We start from the raw sequence: 19,457 nt of genomic DNA, 5'->3' as shown, positions 1-19,457 counted from the left end.
GAGCACCTGTCTCCTCCAGATGACCGCGTTGAAATCAGAGCATGTCCATTATCTTTACAAAGCTTTATTGCAACCTGTACATCAGGGGGACAGTTATTCAGTGTTTTGAAAACAGTAACAAAGAAGGGCACAAATACTGGACACCGGGGAGCTGGTTCCTCCATCTCCCAGCAGGAACCCAGGGCAGGATGACAGCTTCTGCTGACCCGGGGACAGGAACCTCAGGAACAGGCACATCTCCGGCTGTGTGGAGAGGTTCGCTTTGGTCCAAAGGATGTCTTCCTGATACAAATTCAGAAGGTGGCCACAATTTCTAACTTCCTTCCAGAATAAGCAACACCAGTTGCTGCAGCCTTCTTTGCTGAGTAGGGACCAGAGGTCCCAAGCAAGGTGGCTGGAGTAGGGCAGGGCGCCTCTCCACAATCTGCTGGGTGGCAGTGCCACCTCGTTACAGTTCTCCAAAAAAGCCGACACCCTTCTGGCTAGCAGTGGTCAGTCCGCAGGATCACCCAGCTTAAAGGAGGAATCCGGCCACGGTTTTCTGAGTCTGTTCTGAGAACAGATTATTGCTGAGCACAGGTCACATGACTGAGTCTAGTTGGGGTGATTTAAAAATTGCCCTAAGGCTGTATAGTCAGCCACTGCTGGTTTAAAAAAACGAAAACCACTTGATGTACATAAGCGTAAGAAACAACTGTAAAACTTCATCTGGAAATCAGACAAGCTCTAATTTCTACAGAAATCACACCTCCCTGCAGCAGGGAGCGGAGGACGATCTATTGCTTGATTTCATGGGAGAGGCAGGACCAACACCCACTTGCTGGTGGGTCTGCAGGCAGGCCTCGGCAGGGGCGCATCAACATCAATGCACCAATGATGAGAGATTCTGTGTAGCCTTGGGACCCGCTCCCCAGATTTTCACTAGCACAGCTCTCATCAGCTAGTGTTCATTTTTGGCTTAAGAAAAATCTCCATGTTCATGGGATTTAAATTTAGGCCTGTACCATCCTTCACACTGCAGGGTGGGGGCTACAGGCCATCCTACTCCACCCTCGGCCTCGAGGAGCCCCGGGGCTCACAGCCACCGGGTGCTGAGGGCGCTGTTACAGACCGAGGTGCTCCAGGAGCTGCTGTGTCTGGAACAAACCCTCAGGTAGGTGTAGGGCGGGTATGAAATGCCTTACTGAGTGTGAAATGGGGAATTTACAGTCCGTTCCGTCTAGCGAAGAGCATGCATGCATGGAGCCTGGAGGTGCACGCTGCGCCTGGGCCCCGGCAGCTCCCACCTCTTCATATGGGTTTGTATAACAAGGTGGTGACGTATTTTTTCTTGTACCGGTGGGTCGCGCTGAGCACCATCACTCCATCCTGAGGAAGAGGGTGGAAATCATCAAAGGCAGGGCTAAGTCAGGATGCTCAGATTTTAGGGAACATGAGAATCATCAAGAGGGTGGCATAAACACAAGTGCCTGGGCCCGGAAGTTGCCCTCCAGGTAAGGACTTCAGGCCGTTCCAGCACTGGGGTGGGGGTGGGGGTTGCCTCAGGGCAAGAAACACGGCTCAGAGAGTAACAAACAGGTCCTTACCTTGATGGAGAGTGCATAGAGGTGGTTCAACATGACGTGGTTGGGCTCAGGGAGCAAAGCTGGATCACACTGCGGGGGAACAAAAGCAGACGTGTGTGCTTAGGATCTAGAAATCACGAAGATTCTCCCATGTTTCATGGGACTGGATTTCAAAGGAAAGGAGGCAGGCTCTCAGGCCCCTTTCTTCCTAAGTCAGGCAGTGTAAGGGCTTGTCCATGATCACAGAGGAGGTAAGGGGTCGTGCCTGGTGACTAAGCGGAGCTCTTGGGGTGTCTGCTGGGTACACCAACGTGCGTCTCTGATCAGGCTTCATCTTGGTCTCTAGAGCGGGGGCTATGGCTTTGCCCTCTTGTTGGAGGAGCAGAAAGAAAACTGCACTGCAGGTGCTTTTAAAGAAAGCTGGGAAAAAAAAACCAACTATGCTCCAGGCTCCTGAGCACTGGATTGCAAGTCTCTGAGACTCAGATGGTGAGCCTAAAGAAAGCACTGGATGACTGGGGGCGGGGAAGAGGCGCTATTGCTTCACACAAGCTCATGTATTAGACCCAAAATGTTGCCACATCTTCCTATTTTTAAAGAGAAGTCAGAATCCAGGGTATTTTCAATGTACACTCCCCAGTTTTATAAACGCTAAAGTGCGTGACAAAAGCTGGCTCAGCTATCAGGTGTGTGCATGGGGCTGCTCTCCACACAGGGGAGGGTTGGGACTTGGTGCCCAGGGACAGTGAGCCCCCGGGGAACACACGTGACTGCTGCAGCAGATTCTGGCACAGGTGGGCCTCCAGCCCTGCACCTCAGCACACGTGCACCCACCTGTGTGTGGCACCCAGAAGAGCAGCATGATTACCTTATCACCTAACAGGCGTGTGTGTGTTAGGTGATGGCTTGGACCAAGCAGAAGAACATCTAGATTCCCAAGAATTACGGCTACTCTGCTCAGTCCAGAGCTGGGGGAACTGGGCAGTTCAGGTTAAACAGGATGGAAAGTTAAGGTGCTCTTAACTTTAACAAAGTGCTCTTCAGGATCCAGGAGAAGGCACGCTTCTTTTCAGCAGTAACATCAATTACCAGGGGCAATGTGCATTACCCACAGACCCTAAATTTTGATCCAGGAGCAATGATGCTTCTGAAGGCAACTCAGTGATTCAAATGAGATTCTAAAACTTGAGGGCCAGAGGAAGAATTCTATCATCAAGTAGCTTACTGAGAAGGGGGGGTTACGTATTTTGTCATGAAATTAAAAAGGAACGGGGCTCAGGCTGGATGGGGGTGGAACACAAGAGGAAGAGCTCAGAAAGGCAGCGTGGGACGGGGAGGCGGCGTCTGATCTGGGGGCACCTTGCGAGCAGCCCTTTCCCGTATCAGAGGTGTACCCGGCAGGAGCACTGATGGGCGACACTGACCACTTTCACCAGCTGCTTTGCCAGAGGTGGCCAGAGGGGAGCAGCGGAACGTAACCACGGAGGACGGTCTGGGAAATGTCTGGATAATACTCACGGAAATGCCCGTGTCCTTGTTTAGGATGACTTGGAGGAGATGTGGTGGCAGGATGGGAGGCGCTTTAAACCGCTCCTCTGGTTTCGAGACGTAGGGTTCCTGATGGTAGGGTCCCGGCGGGGAACTGGACAACTCTGGGGGGAGATGGCCGCAGGACACTTACTTGAGAAACTGGAGTTCTGGGTCACAGTCACAGGAAGCTGTTTGCAGTGACCCGATCGACAGCCACACAGGCTAACACTTCCTCCTCGCTGCAGGCAGGGCCAGCAAACACCTCAGAGAAGCTCAAGGCTTCTAGTGAGGCTTACATGGTTAGGCCCAAGTTAGGAGCACTGCCAGCCAGAATAAAAACGAAAACAGGCAACCTGTTGACACAGGGGCAAGGGCACATTTCAAAACTAAAACAAGAAGTTGAAAACCTGACCTTTAAAGGCTCTCTGCTTCTACCGCTCTCAGGTTCTTTTCAAACTCATGCTCGAGTATATCACTTACACAGATATATTAAGCTTCTAGCAGTGTGATACTGTGAAAACTCAGAAGCTGCTCACTTAGTGATGTCTGGCCAGCTTGCAGGCACTGAGCTGTGATCCAAAGGACACTGGGGATGCATGTGGCCGCCTGAGACTCGTGCTGTCCATGTGAAGCTGAGATGGCCTGGCTCCGCCAACTCCTTCCTCGTCGCTTTGCAGGGGACAGACTCCCTTCACACAACCTGGGCCCACCACAGCAGGAAACAGAGGCACCGAGGGCAGGAAACCGAGCCACTGGGAACTAATATATATTTTGAGGAAGGGAGTGTCTGAGTATGAGAAGACCATGGGGAGTCTGAAGCTGGTTTACCAGCTTGCTTTCCCCAGGTGACCTCTGCTACAGAACCTTGACTAAAAGCTTTTGTATATGTGGCCTAAAATTTCACTTATCAGCAAGTAAAGGTATCTGGGCATTCCCCCAATTCTCACTTATCTGAGTAAGAAATGACTTCTCTCAAAGATCAATTAGCTATGGAGAGTGGAAGACTTATTTTGTGATGTCTGAGTCCTGTTCAATGACCTTACTTGTCAGCCACGTGGTCCACCTGCTGGTGAGAGTTCTGAGCTGATAAACAATAGGAGATCCCGGGGCAAACCTCTGGGCCCAGGCAGGTAAGGGAAGACTCAATCTTCAAACTGAACTGAATCTGTTTCCTTAGACAGTCAGGCACACTCCTGGGGGATCTCTGCCCCACCTCCCACAGGGGTCCTGGAGCTGTGTAAAGCCCTGCCCGAGGGGGCAGAGCATCTGGTGGGGACACTGAACGTGCCAACACGTTCTCCCTGCCTTGCACGAGCTGTTTCTGAGCAGTTTCTTCCTGTGGGTTTGGATGGAAAGCAACTCACTGAATGACTGACCATCGGATGACTCTTGGAAGAAGGGCACGTTATACTAGGATCCTAACCTAGCAGGTTGTGCTGTGCAGCCGGTCTTGTAGGGAGCCTCCTCCTCTGAAGGGATTCTGACAAGGTGCAAATGGAATGTGTAAGTGACAGCCAAGGTCACTGAGGGGTCCATTTATCACCCGGCAGGCTAAAACTCTCTAGGAGCCCCAAGCAGGTGCCCCCAGTGCTGGCCCCTCACCAACTCAATGCTCCTCTCTAGGGCCTTATGGGCCTGGCCCCTGGTACGAGAGCAAACTCTGGTTCCATTTCCAGTGTCTGCTTTCCATGGCCAAGCAGGTCTACCAAATCCTAGAGAGGGAGCCCCCGCCCCCTGCCCCCAAATGACTTACTGCTCCCTCGGAGCTAGATTTCAGCAAGCTGACTGAACACAGAGTTAGAAATTAGTTTTGTGGCCCTTTGGGGAGATATTCACATCCACTGATTGGGTGGCTCCCGCTCAAGAGGGAGAGGCAAGGGGAAAGAAGCATAATTTGAAATGACATGGCCCCCCACCTGCACACACAGGTATAAAATAACTGTTCATACCAGACACATCGGAGCACTTTTGGGAATCCACCATTAAAGCATCAAACACTTCAAAGTCAGTTTTCTTCACCTGAATGATGTTGTTGACTGTGCCAAGCTGGCTGGTGACTACTGGCTGGGAAGAGAGACAGGTAGAAATCATAATGCGGAGGGTCTCCAAAGGTATTCTTTAGAGGATTTGGCATTCCTGGTAGGAAGGCTTCATCTCCTGGCCCGCCAACCGGCTCATCCAAGTCAAGGATGCCAACAGGCTGACAAAGGGCACTGCTATCTAGCTCGGTCACACATGGGGACTTCTACCAGCAGGACAGAGGGACCTGGCAACTGTCTCTGAGGGTAAGCCCTGGGCTTGAATCATGTGGGCAGCCAGAGGACCTGGGGCGGGAAGAAGAGTACCTCGGAAGGGTCGTGTGTCCACTGACCATCCACAAAGAACTTGTACTGATGCTCTCCTTCCGGCAGATCCAGGATGGCTACAAAGTTATTGTGGCTGCAAGAGAAAAAGGAAGCAGAGGGTGTCAGTAGGGTGAGCTGCACTCTGAGCTGACTTGCAAAACCAGCCACGGAACAAAACAAAGCTTCCACTTAAAATCAAGAGTTCAGCCACAGGAGAAATAAACATTCTTTCACCAACTGAGACAATTCATTATAATGATCTCAATCCAGAAAAGCTACCAGAAGTAGCAACATAAGAGGTTTCCTGGAAAACTCGCTTTGCCCAAATACCACGAATCTACATTCCTACCATCAAAAACTCAACAAACAGGCATCTGTTCTCCCGCTATGTGCAAAGTAACACCTGGCAGTCTGGAAGCCAAGGAGGACAGCAACACAAGATAAGCAGCAAGCTGCCGGCCAAGTTTTACCCTTTGTCAGTTTGCCTAGCGCAGGACAGGGGATCAATTTCACAGGATGTACAAAGTTCCCTACAGAAACCTGTGTAACTACCAACAAAAAAAGGTTCCAGGAAAACCTCTCTCATTTGATTGTTTTCTTCCCTTGATGGGCATGACTTATAACTGGGCTGAGTGGCTCCCTCCTACACCAACTGGACTCCTGGAAAAGCAGGCAGTTCCCTGTCGAGAACCAGGCCCAGCCTGGTTCTGTGCGTAACAGAAATACTCATAACCGAGTGATGTTTTCTTCTAAGTGTGTTTTTTGGGTGTGAGATTTTAACCCTGTGAATTATTAAGCATGACTATTTTTCCATTCAGCATCTACTTTATAAAAACATCCTCTTCTATTCACCCACAGGGATCATTCAGAAACCAGAGGATCCCTGGGTTAAGACAAATATGTGAACACGTCCACGCAAATACCTTCTTGTGAGGGGAAGTTTACTCCAGTTGTTAAAGGACCCAGACAAGTAAACTTCCTTTCCACCCCCAGTCCATCGAAAAACAGTTGGCCGAGCCTGGGCAGGAGCTTTGTCGTTCACTTCCAGATCATGCTGCCAGGCCAGGAACTCCTCCTTCTCTGGAGCCTAGAAACAGAGCAGTTTACTCAAGAACAGGAACAGTGACAGACCTTTACCTTAATACTGACAATTCATTCTGAAGAGGCAGCTGTCACTACCCAGGTTTATATTCCAGCCCATTAACTTACCAGCTGTGTCTCAGTTTTCCCACTTGCAAAATGGAGAGAATAAAAGTAATTCTTAAGGTTGTGAAGGCTGAGATAGTCCATGTAAAATGCTCTGCATCGGGTCAGACCCAGGGTAGCTGCTTCATAATTAATAGCTATTGTTATTGCTGTTATTCAAGGGGTCCACATCAAAACTTGAGAAATTATAAAACTCGGAAGAAGGCAGCAATGAATTTGAGACTAGTTAATAAATGTCATTTTCTTCCCTTAATTAACCAAGATTTGAAGTATATGAAAATTTATTAGGGACAATGCCAGAGCTTTCAACTTGACAACTGGCAAATCCAGGTGCTGAGAAAGGGAAAAGCTACTCACTGAGTGCCATCCAGGCACCACGGAGAAAAAGGTAAGAAAAGACAAAGACTGACCCTCATTAATTGGTAATGTGGGCAGCGTTGTGAAACGGAGGTATTCTGGGGTGAGAGAAATAAACACGTTTGACTCTCTGTGAAAGATACGTGGTTTTGGATCTCTTACATTTTTTCCTAGTCAGAAGCCAGAGTAGGAGTTCTAGGCTGTGACAGACTCTTAAAAGGTCTAGCGCAAGCTTCTAGCACCTTCATTTCAAATACTGACCTGAGCTCATTTAAAAGATACCTGCATTCTTTGAGCTTTAACAAAAGCTACAGATTACCTCTTGAGAAATCTGTATGCAGGTCAGGAAGCAACATGCCAGTTAGAACTGGACATGGAACAACAGACTGGTTCCAAATAGGAAAAGGAGTACGTCAAGGCTGTATATTGCCACCCTACTTATTTAACTTCTGTGCAGAGTATATCATGAGAAACGCTGGACTGGAAGAAACACAATCTGGAATCAAGATTGTCGGGAGAAATATCAATAACCTCAGATATGCAGATGACACCACCCTTAGGGCAGAAAGTGAAGAGGAACTAAAAAGCCTCTTGATGAAAGTGAAAGAGGAGAGTGAAAAAGCTGGCTTAAAACTCAACATTCAGAAAACAAAGATCATGACATCTGGTCCCATCACTTCATGGGAAATAGATGGGGAAACAGTGGAAACAGTGTCAGACTTTATTTTTCTGGGCTCCAAAATCACTGCAGATGGTGACTGCAGCCATGAAATTAAGACGCTTACTCCTTGGAAGAAAAGTTATGACCAACCTAGACAGCATATTGAAAAGCAGAGACATTACTTTGCCAACAAAGGTCCGTCTAGTTAAGGCTATGGTTTTTCCAGTAGTCATATATGGATGTGAGAGTTGGACTGTGAAGAAGGCTGAGCGCCAAAGAATTTATGCTTTTGAACTGTGGTGTTGGAGAAGACCCTTGAGAATCCCTTGGACTGCAAGGAGATCAACCAGTCCATTCTAAAGGAGACCAGCCCTGGGATTCCTTTGGAAGGAATGATGCTAAAGCTGAAACTCCAGTACTTTGGCCACCTGATGCAAAGAGTTGACTCATTGGAAAAGACTCTGATGCTGGGAGGGATTGGGGGCAGGAGGAGAAAGGGACGACAGAGGATGAGATGGCTGGACGGCATCACTGACTTGATGGCCGTGAGTCTGACTGAACTCCGGGAGTTGGATGTACAGGGAGGCCTGGCGTGCTGCGATTCATGGGGTCGCAAAGAGTCAGACACGACTGAGCGACTGAACTGAACTGACAGATTAAAGAATCACAGACTGGTATCATTTTCCACTGAGGGTGTGATAACTAACCATAGTCAAAACACTGACCTACGGAGAATGTGATGGCACCCCACTCTAGTACTCTTGCCTGGAAAACCCCATGGACAGAGGAGCCTGGTAGGCTGCAGTCCATGGGGTTGTGAAGAGTTGGACATGACTGAGAGACTTCACTTTCACTTTTCACTTTCATGAATTGGAGAAGGAAATGGCAACCCACTCCAGGGTTCTTGCCTGGAGAATCCCAGGGACAGGGGAGCCTGGTGGGCTGCTGTCTATGGGGTCACACAGAGTAGGACACAACTGAAGCAACTTAGCAAAGAGTACAGTTAAAAAGAATCCATGACTTTTTTGTTGTTGTTTCTAGACATTTAATTTAGTGTGTCTGCTGTATCTTTCAATAACTTCTATGGAAATGATAGGGGAAGTTATTTAAAATAACTGTATAGATCACTGAAGTTAAATATTTCTTGTGAAGAGTTTTAATTTGGCAAAAGAACAGATACTTCTTAAAGAAAGTAGTTTGATTCTTATGATGTCTTAAACAGCCACCTTTGGGCCAAAATTATTTCCTGGGGAAGAGATATCAAACTGTTGGAAAAAGGATTTCAAAGTTCACTTTGCACACAACCTCAGGAATGCGGCAAACTCGGAAAGCAAGTTGAAATGACAGGCTGGAGGGCTAAGGAAAAGCAGACTCTTCATAGTTAGCCCAAAGCCAAGATCCAGGTGAGGAAATAAGATAATGACATGGTCACCCACTCCAGCATCTGAGGAAACACGAGCACAACTGGAATGGCCTGCCAGACAGTTAGCCTAATGGACAGTGATGATTAGTGGGCAACCAGAAACTAACAGGCCCTTGGGGGGGAGGGGTACTTGTCATCTTCCCTTAACTGACTGTCCCTTAAGCATTTAGCTCATTTCTTTAGGCTATACCACATACATATCAGCTGCCAGAATCACTGAGTACTCTTGGACTGGGCTGTGCCCCTAGAAACAGACCACATGAGGTGGTTAGCAGGAGAGCAGCTAGAGCAAGAATGGAGAATTATCTTCAGTTTATCATGAGTTAAAGCAGACTGCAGCAGGACATTTAAGTTTGGCCTGTAAAAATGTTTGCTTTGGCCTGTTTAAAATATTAAGTCATATATAAACAATAGGAGAGAGAAGCTGAGTAGCAGCTGGCTGCCTCCTTTAAATTGATGTTTCACTTACTTACTGACCTCCAGAAGTCAAATTACTCTTCTGTGACTGCTCTCAAGGGTGAACCACAAATTTTCCGCATAACTAAAGACGTCTGGGCAGCTACAGTCAGCTATTCAACTCTTATGTTTATTTTACATGTGTTCTCCAAAACTGAAAAGAAACTGTAAAACTACAACAAAAGGCTCCGTCAACCTACTTAAAAGTGGTGGAAGATTCCTGAGAGCTGTGAAATTAATTACACCTAAGAGAAAAGCAGAGACTGGGGCTCAATTACTGCTAGTGCCACAATCTTAATTAATCAAAAATGTGAGCCTGTCTCAGCGCTGCCTTTTCCTTAATGATGTTAAACGAAGTGAATTCCTTCCCCCTCGGGGAGACTTTCTCACATCGGTAATTAGACACAAGTTACTGAGCTAAGAGGGCTCTTCCACTTCTTAATTAGAAGGAATAGGGCGCGGGGTGGGGGTGTGGGATCTAGAAGATTTCAACAACAGGTAAGGGGAATCGGATTGTCCCACTCGCTATTACCTTGATTTCCTCGGAGTGAAAGAGGTCGGCGTCTTCGGGACTGTCCATCAGGATCTTGGGCCTGTCTCCATCCTTGGAGCCCCCGGAGCTGTCCCTTCGGGGTGTCTTGTGGCCGCCCTGCCGGTCCAGCGCAGCGCGCTCGCTGCTCGTGTTGCCCATGGCGAGGGTCTACGAGGACACTGGGACGCCAAAGGGGCCTCACTCCAGGGGAGAGACAAGGGACACCCAGGATCTCCACCAGGACCCTAGGGAAAAGTCAGATCACTAGGTACCAGAGCCCGCAGGCTAAGGTTCGGGGTCGGGATCCTGACTGAGCCGGGACGGCAAGATTGAAGAGGTCTCGCAAAGGCGCTTCACCTGCTCAGACAGCCGGCGACGTGAACCCACCTACAAAAGACAACCCGACACTCACCACACAACTCTCCAACCTCTTAGAAACTTCCGCTTCCGGCACTTGCGCAAAGGGACCCGACCCACAGAGTTGGGGGTGGCTGAGGCTGGAGAAGCCCGCGAGGCCAACTCGACCTCACTTCCGCTTCCGGCCCAGGTCGGCGCACTGGCAAGCTCCCTAGACGGTCCCGCGGGCTTCGGAGAGCGCAGTCGCAGTCGGCCGCTCAGGCCAGCGCGGGAAGAAGCTGCTGAAGGCCGGCAGGGGGCGCAGAAGCGCGCAGGTCATCTGGGCTTCGGTCCCGCGCTGGCATGAGTGACAGTGTTACCTTGGTTATCTTTGCTCACTTCCAGCTGATTCTACACTTTACAGCCAAAGGGATCGTCCTAAAGGGCAAATCTAATTAAAAGACTTCTTAAAGCCCTTTAATGCGCTAGCTCTCATGCCTTTGAGTGCCTGAGAATCATGTGGAGTGCCTGTTCAAAATGCATATTCACATGCCCCTAATCTCCTCAAATTATGATTCGGAAGCTCTGGCGTGAGGTCTGCATTTTAATAAGCACTCTAGGTGATTCTGATGCAGATAGTCTTGTAGGTGTTTGAGAAAATGACAGACCGTTCAGCTCCCTGGAAAATTTTCACGTTTTTCAACTCCCAGTAGCTTGGGAGTTGTAAAATCCTGGAATTATTAGTGTATTTTCAAAAAATTGATTGCACAGCCTTTTGACAGGTAATTCTGCAAGCTATTTTAAAATCACTTTGAACATCATTCTGCATAAAATGCATTTATTTATTAATGTTTGTCTTTTACTATGGCCGGTGCTTCAGCGAGAAGAGTGTACATTTGTGGGACTAAAATATTCTAATATTCTCACTTGTTAGCCACTGTTAGGATTTATGGTAGTGGTGGTGGTAGATTGTGTGTGTATGTTGTATTGTTTTTGCATGTGAGTATCTCAAAATGCTTTGCATTTGCTGGGCCTGAGCATGCACTTTGTCCAGTGAACATATAGTACCTACATAGTGCCGGACACTGTATGAAGTTAAATGGGAGACACAAATGACTAAGATATGGAGAATTTGGCAGTACCTAAAAAAAACAAAGGGAATTCCTTGGTGGTCCAGTGGTTAAAAATGTACCTTGCAATGCAAGAGACTAGGGTTCAATCCCTGGGTCTGGGAACTAAGATCCCACACGCCATGGAGCAACTATTAAACTTGCTCACCTTGGAGCCTGTGCGCCACAACTAGAGAGTCGTTTGCCACAACGAAAAGATCCTGCCAGTCACAAGGAAGACCCTGTGTGCCACAACTAAGACCTGATGCAATCAAATTAATAATAATAAAAATAAATAAAATATGTACCTTCATTTTGGTACACAATTTTACTTCTAGGAAATGTCTACAGAAAAACACATGTTAAGATTATATGCAAGCAAGTTCATCTGAAGCATTCTTTCTAATGCTATAAAACATTAATTCCAAGATCCCCATTTTATTTTACATTTTAATCTTTCTAAACCGTGTCTTACAGTCAGTGGAATCTTCGATTTGATGAAATAAGGAAATGAGGCTTTGCCACTAGGAGCTGTCACCTGGTTTCCTCTCTTGCGAAATGGGGAATAAAAATAACACCTTATCTTATAGGTTTGCCTTGTGAATTAACTGAGAACATGCAGAAAAAGTGCTTTGCAGAGCACCTGACTCTTAGTAACCAACCAGTAAACATTAGCACTTTTATTACTATCATTATGCTTGCAAATGGAAAGTTCTGGGAAGATTTACAACATGTTGTTAATACTGGTCCCCTCTTGGGAGAAAACTTGGGATTGGAAACATGAGCAGACAAAAATGGGATTTTCACTTTTTAGATTACTGTTTGAAAATGTTTCTACTGTAAGGGATGTACTACTTCTGTAATTTAAAAACATTTTTTAGGGACTTCCCTGATGGTCCAGTGGCTAAAACTCCGTGCTCCCAATGCAGGGGGCCTGGGTTCAATCCCTGGTCAGGGAACTAGATGTCACATGCTGCAACTAAGAGTTTGCATGTCACAACTAAAGATCCTGAATGCTGCAGCTAAGATGTGGCAGAGCCAAAATTAAATTAATAAATAAAATATTAAAAAACAAAAGCAGAAACTTTTAATAAATCTAAATATACATCAATATAAGAACAATATAAGAACTTCTAGGAATTTATCCTACAGATATACTCATACACCTGCAAAATGATGGACAAAGTCATCCATTGCAATATTTGAATATTTGCAAGAGAAAAATACTGGACACAGCCTATGTGTCCACCAGTAGAAAACTGGTTAAATAAATCATGACATATCTATGTAATGGCAAGCTATGCAGCCTTAAAAATGAGAAAATGCTACATGTTGACATGGATCAATATCCAAGGTATATCAATCAATAAGAAGGAAAAACAACTAAGGTGCAGAACAGGGCATCAAAATATGTAACATTTAAGAGGGGAGGGATAAAAAATACACACATATATTTGCCAGTAAAAGTACAGGAAATCTGAAGAATATATATGAATATATATAGGAAACTGACACTATTGTTTGCTTCTGAGGAAGGCAACTGGGATTCTGGGAGACTTTTCACTTTATTCCATTTTATACTTTTTAAATTTAGTGCCAGGTGGATGTTAACTATTTAAGAAATAAATATAATTTTAAGAAAAAAGAAAAGAGAGGTGCTTAGCTCTGGAAAAGGGAACCCTGCCTCATTTCTGGACTCCATAGGGCTCAGCACTGAAACCCTTCAATTGTGAGAATAAGAGCCCCACCCTCTGTCCTCATATTCCTTCTAGGAAAATACATCTGGCTCAAGCCATGACTGCAAGATGATAACCTTACAAGGTCTCCTGGGCAGGGGCATGTATTTAGTAACTATGGAAACTTCCAGTCTAATCCCTTGACTATTGGCCATTTGGGGTCTGAGATTTTGGACTCAGTGAGCTAGGCGTTACGGAGTTTAGAGCTGATGAAGAGACCTGGGGGAGAAAAGCATCTTTTGTTTTGGACTGAATGCTGGTGTTCCTCCCAAATTCATAACCCCACTGTGACTGTGTTGGGACACAGGCTCTTTAGGAAGTGATTAAGATTAGGGGAGGTCATAAAGGTAGGGCCCTGATCGGATATAATTAGTGTCCTTAAAAGGAGTGGGAAGGATACCAGTTCACACAAACACACACCCCTTCCCCGCTTTCCCTTCTCTCCACCCACACTCAGGAAAGACTGTGCAAGGATAAAGCAGCCATCTGCAAACCAGGAGGAGAGCTTCTCACCAGAAACCAAACCCTGATGGAACTTTGTTCTTGGACTTTCCAGCCTCCAGAACTATGGAAAAATAAATTTCTGTTGTTTCAGCCACCCAGTTTGTGATACTTTTTTGTGGCAGTCTGAGCTGACTAAGACGGACTATGATGTGCGTGAACTGTTGGGATAGAATTATAAGCTTGCTTTTAGTTGGCCTACTTGGAATCCACTAGGCTCTCTGAAATTCACCTAGGCAATGTGAATAACACTGACAGTGTTTGGCGGACGTGTCCATCTTTTCTCACTAGGCATCCCTGTATTCTCTCCCCACTGAGATGCAACTGTCACTGTGACAGAGAGACAGTCATTGGCAGAGAAGTAAATGGAGCTCAGTATCCAGTCCACGGATATTTATGGAGAACCAAAATGTGCTTGGCTTTGTTTTTGGTTCTGGAATAAAGAATAAGACGACTGGCAATGTTTCTCTCTTTGCAAAGCTGAATGGCCCCTGGTGGCAGGCAGATTTATAAACAGGCAAACAAGCCAGATAATTTCAGAGTGACTGCTACTACGAAGGAGACAAAATGGAATAATGTGAGAGGAGGACAGGGTACTACTTTAAATGAGATGGTCAAGGAGGGCCTCCCTGAGGAAGCGACAGTTGAGAGCTCAATGACAGGAAAATGTCAGATGGGAGAAGAGTTTGGGAGGATCATTTCAAGGAGAGGAAATATGCAAGTGCAAAGGCCCTGGGGTAGGTATGAGCTTTACATGCTACTGAAAAATAGAGGCAACCTTGTGGCTCAGCTGGTAAAGAATCTGCCTGCAATGCAGGAGACCTGAGTTCGATCCCTGGGTTGGGAAGATCCCCTGGGAAAAGGCCACCCACTCCAATATTCTGACTTGGAGAATTCCGTGGACTGTATAGTCCATGGGGTTGCAAAAAGTCAGACACGACTGAGCATTTGGCATGTACTGGTGAACAGGAGGAAAAGCTTGATCCTTTTGAACTTCATTGGTCACAGTGAACATTCTGGGTATTATTCCAGGACAGTGCTATTTCATGGGAAGGTTTATGTTTGGGAGTAATGTTATCTGAGTCATGTGATGATGGATATACATTTTACAATATCATAGAATTTTTTGAGGGCTGGCTAAATCTAAGAAGTCAGCCCATTATAAAAAAAGATTTCTAAATTTCAGGAGTCAAAACTCCCATGGAAGAGACCTTACTTGGCAAATAGCCTCATTTTGTGACTTGTGGGGCTTCTGGCAAATTCTACTGCTTGACCTGGGTGGTAATTATTAAAGCATTTGCCTTATAATAATTCACTAAGCCACACATTTCTTTTGTGTGGTTTCCTGTATTTTTGTTTTACTCTCAATGAAAATAATTTCTTTTTTTCTTTTTTAAGAAAAAGCTTCAGGACTTCCCTGGTGGCTCAGTGACAAAGATTCCACTAAACAATGCGGAAGAGAGTTTGATCCCTGGTCCAGGAGTATCCCACTTGCATCAGAGAAGCTGGGCCCGTGGGCAACAGCTACTGAGCCCACGTGCTCTCGAACCTGGGAGTCGCAGCTACTGTGCCTACGTGCTGCAGCTACTGCAGCCCACGTGCCCTGGGGCCCGTGCTCTGCAACAGAAGTCCGCAGGGCAAGCCTGCCCACCGCAACCGGAGAGCAGCCTCTTCCTCTGGCAATTAGAGAAAAGCCCGCACAGCAACGAAGGCTCACAACAGTCAGAAATAAATACATATTATATTTTTTTAAAAAGGAAAAGCTTCAGTCACAGAGTAAACTGGGGCCTAGAGAGGAGAAGTGGCTGGCTTGAGGTAACACATCTTTCTTAGTAAAGTTGGCCCTGAATTAATTCTATGCTCTTTTAAGAAGATGTGAAGGAGTAGAGAAGAGGAGGAGTCCACCGTTCCCACTTCCCAACAGGATGGCTGACAAACTAAGGCAGTTTTCAGGTGATGATTCAATGGGGAATGAAAAAAATAAAAAGACATCCATATCCTCGTCTCTTTAAAATGTGAGCTAGGGGATCAGAGTTTGATAATCCCTCTGCAATGTGGGAGACTTAGGTTTGATCCCTGGGTTGGGAAGATCCCCTGGAGAAGGGAAAGGCTACCCACTCCAGTATTCTGGCCTGGAGGATTCCACGGATGGTACATTCCATGGGGTCGCAAAGAGTCGTACATGACTGAGCGACTTTGACTTTCACTAACTACAGCTGAAGATCACCATACCCCATGGACACGCATCCTCCTGTGTATGCCCAAAGTCTCCTACGCCGAGCATGTGACTGTGTCTGAGAGCCTTCTGGAACATTCCTGGCCCATTCAGGGAGGAAGGCCAGAGAGTGGACAGTGTGTGAGCAGCCCTCAGCCAGTGACAGAAAGGAGTTGGTAGATAGATACCCCAGTTCCCTTGCTCCTTGGGTGGGACAAACCAAAGATGTATTCTATACAGTGTGTCAGAGGCCCCCAGTGGAACTGAATCCTAGATGCTGACAGCAGTGACTTGATCATTAACTGTATACTGAGGCTGTTGGCTGTCTTCCTTTATCACTTCTTAGGGTCATCTCCCAAATAAATACTTGGAATCACCTTCCAAATAAACTACCCACACAAAAATCCTAGTTTGACCTCTTAGGTTACAGCTGAGGAGGTGAAATGGCTTGCCAAGAGATACAAGAAGTCAGTGGTTGCCCATCACTGTAAGGACCCCGTGTCCTGGTTTCTGGTCCAGGGCATTGTGATATTTCACTCTTCATGAGCTGACATACCTTGCATGTGTGCTAAGTCACTTCAGTTGTGTGCAACTCTTTGCAACCCTATGGACTGTAGCCCACCAGGCTCCTCTGTCTGTGGGATTCTCCAGGCAAGAACACTGGAGAGAGTTGCCATTTCCTCCTCCAAGGGATCTTCCCAACCCAGGGATGGAACCCACGTCTCTTATGTCCCCTGCATTGGCAGGTAGGTTCTTTACTGCTACTGTGGATGCTTAGAAAAACAAAACTGGGGACGTCTTTGGTGGTCCAGTGACTAAGACTCCACACTCCCAATGCAGGGACCCAGATTTGATCCCTGGTTGGGGAACTAGATCCCACATGCTGCAACTAAAGAGTTCACATGCCACAGTGAAGATCAGAGATCCTGTGTGCGGCAACCAACACCCAGGACATCCAAATAAATAAGTGAATAAATCAATACTTTTTAAAATTGGATAGCATCATTCATAATAGCCAGAAGGTGGAAATAATGCAAATTTCCATCAAGGAATGAATAAATAAAAACATTGTGGTATATCTATGGAATGGAGTATTATTCAGCCACTGAAAGGAATGAAGTACTGATATACCCAACACAGATGAACCCTGAAAACATCATGCTAAGTCCAGGAAGTCAGAGACAAAAGACTCCATATTGTATGATTCCATTGGTAGGAAATGTCCAAAATAGAAAAATCCATAAAAGGCGGCGGCAGATTGGTGGTTTCCAGGAGCTGGATGGTAGAGGTGATGGGGGAGTGACTGCTTTATATGCACGGCGTTTTCCTTTGGGGTTTTGAAAACATTTTGGAATTCGGTGTAGACGGGCTGCATGACATTGAAAATGTTCTAAATGCCACTGAACTGTACACTTTAAAATGGGTAATTTTATGTTATGTGATTTTCACCTCAATTGAAAAATAACTGCTAGGATTGGTCCTAGGACAAATGGTAGAGGTGTACAGTTTATCCTTTTAACTATCTTGCAGGCTAACACCTCCACCCCAGGCTCTACTGCTGTGTCTCAGAACTTGGGTGGCTTAGTACAGCAGAACCTAATCATGACACTCATTCTAGGTAACATCTAGGCCTACAGCTTTCTAACTTCAGTAATTCATTTATTAGTAGCTACTTATGGCACAACTCGGAGAAGGCGATGGCACCCCACTCCCGTACTCTTGCCTGGAAAATCCCATGGGCAGAGGAGCCTGGTAGGCTGTAGTCCATGGGGTTGCTAAGAGTCAGACACAACTGAGCGACTTCACTTTCACTTTTCACTTTCATGCATTGGAGAAGGAAATGGCAACCCACTCCAGTGTTCTTGCCTGGAGAGTCCCAGGGATGGGGGAGCCTGGTGGGCTGCCGGCTATGGGGTCGCACAGAGTCGGACACGACTGAAGCATGTCCAGCAGCAGCAGCAGCAGCAGCATGGCACAACTACCACCTGCCAGTCACTGGGGTAGATGCTGGTGATAAAGTGATTGACCAAACCGGACCCAGGCTCCATGCTCACAGAGCTTACAATCTAGTAGGGAAGAGAAACATTAACCAAATAATCATCCAGTTGTTGTCTGTGACAAATGCTAGGAAGGACAACTGTGATCTAGTGAGAGGGATGTGACCGAGCCAGGAGGTCAAGGAAGGCTTCCTGGAGGAAGTGACAATTAGGTAATGATTTGAACACTGTAGGTGTTAGTAGTGAAAATTGTCTATCAAACCCTATTACGTGCCTGTCATTGTGCTTGCTATTTCAACTCATAACTCCCAAAAGTCCTTTGAAGGATCTACTACTGTTATCACTTGTATTTTATAAAGAAACTGAAGCTCAGAGAGGTCAAGTGGCTTGCTTAAGGTCACACAGCAAGGAAACCATGGAACCAGTGGTTTACTCAGACATGGGCAACCAGACCAATATAAAAATTTAGGCCTCGTGGATAGGCCAGTGGGTAACAGATTACCTTAGGTGGACCAATGGCTCAGGATACTCCAAATTTCAAATATAAAGCTGAAATGGTCATTCGGTGAAGGAGATTAAACTAGATGCTTTTCTGTTTCTGTTTTATTCTTCGACTTCTGATAACACTGGGCCCATATTTCTTACTGTTACCTAACTCATCAACCTGTGGAAGTTGGAGGCTACGAAATGCTTGATATAACACACTAAATCGAGAAGGTGCATCACTTATTAGTAAGGAGGACACCGATGACAGTGATCATGAGCGCAATACCTCCGGCAACTCCTAGGTGGTGATAAAGAGGAGTGACGCATGTTACCAGTCTTCCCCCAAAACTACATGTCTGTATTTTTAAGTATGAATGAACATAAAAATTTCTAGTACAAGAGGTGTTGAATAAAAAAAAAAAAAGTCCCCCTCACACTTTCCCTTAAATCCCTCCTTTTTTCTTCTCAAAATTAACCGGTTGAAGGTTTTTTTTTAATCTACTTTTAGGAGGCTTATTTTATTTTAATTGCAATTTTTTTCCAGAAAAGGTATTTGCTTATATCACTCTCCATTAAAACAAATGACACACTTGGAACTTTCTCCCCTTAGTGTATCTTTCCATGTCAGCACATACTGAGCTTCCTCACTTTTGGCTGCAGAATCCGTAACAGTAATAGTTAACATTTGCAGAGTGCTTACTGTATACCTGGCACTGTCCTAAGCACTGTCCTTGTTTTACCCATTTAATCGTCACAAAATCCTAAGAGATACATTCTATTATTATCATCCCCACTTTACATATGAGGAAACTAAGACACAAGTGGATAAGTAACCTGCCCAACATCGCAAAGCCAGTGAGCCAGAATTTAGATGCAGGAAACTTGACTCCCAAGTCTATACTCTTAATGACCATGCTGAACTACCATAGCATAAATATATCATAATTGATTTTATCTTTATTTTCTGAAGGCTCTTTAAAAAATTATAATTTTTTCCAAATT

At 46.0% G+C, this 19,457-nt stretch overlaps 1 protein-coding gene across 3 annotated transcripts; it reads right to left on the bottom strand.

Moving 5' to 3' along the window:
- Window positions 49-10,610, bottom strand: PRKAB1 (protein kinase AMP-activated non-catalytic subunit beta 1). Of its 3 annotated transcripts, none has more exons than XM_013970632.2 (8): window positions 10,488-10,610; window positions 10,076-10,254; window positions 6,364-6,527; window positions 5,441-5,534; window positions 5,045-5,159; window positions 3,084-3,217; window positions 1,587-1,655; window positions 49-1,368 (listed from the first exon to the last, which is right to left on the bottom strand). In XM_013970632.2, exons 2-8 carry the CDS (start codon window positions 10,232-10,234, stop codon window positions 1,291-1,293), a joined length of 813 nt encoding a protein of 270 aa, XP_013826086.1. In that variant the 5' UTR covers window positions 10,235-10,254; window positions 10,488-10,610; the 3' UTR covers window positions 49-1,290. The 3 variants fall into 3 exon arrangements, with proteins under 3 accessions (XP_013826086.1, XP_013826084.1, XP_013826085.1); XM_013970630.2 differs by having other exon boundaries at window positions 10,076-10,320; window positions 10,488-10,606; XM_013970631.2 differs by having other exon boundaries at window positions 10,348-10,604.

Source organism: Capra hircus, chromosome 17 (genome assembly GCF_001704415.2).
Source record: "Capra hircus breed San Clemente chromosome 17, ASM170441v1, whole genome shotgun sequence".
Lineage (NCBI taxonomy): Eukaryota > Metazoa > Chordata > Mammalia > Artiodactyla > Bovidae > Capra > Capra hircus.
The sequence above is the reverse complement of the archived record's forward strand: the minus strand, read 5'-3'. Positions and strand labels throughout refer to the sequence as shown.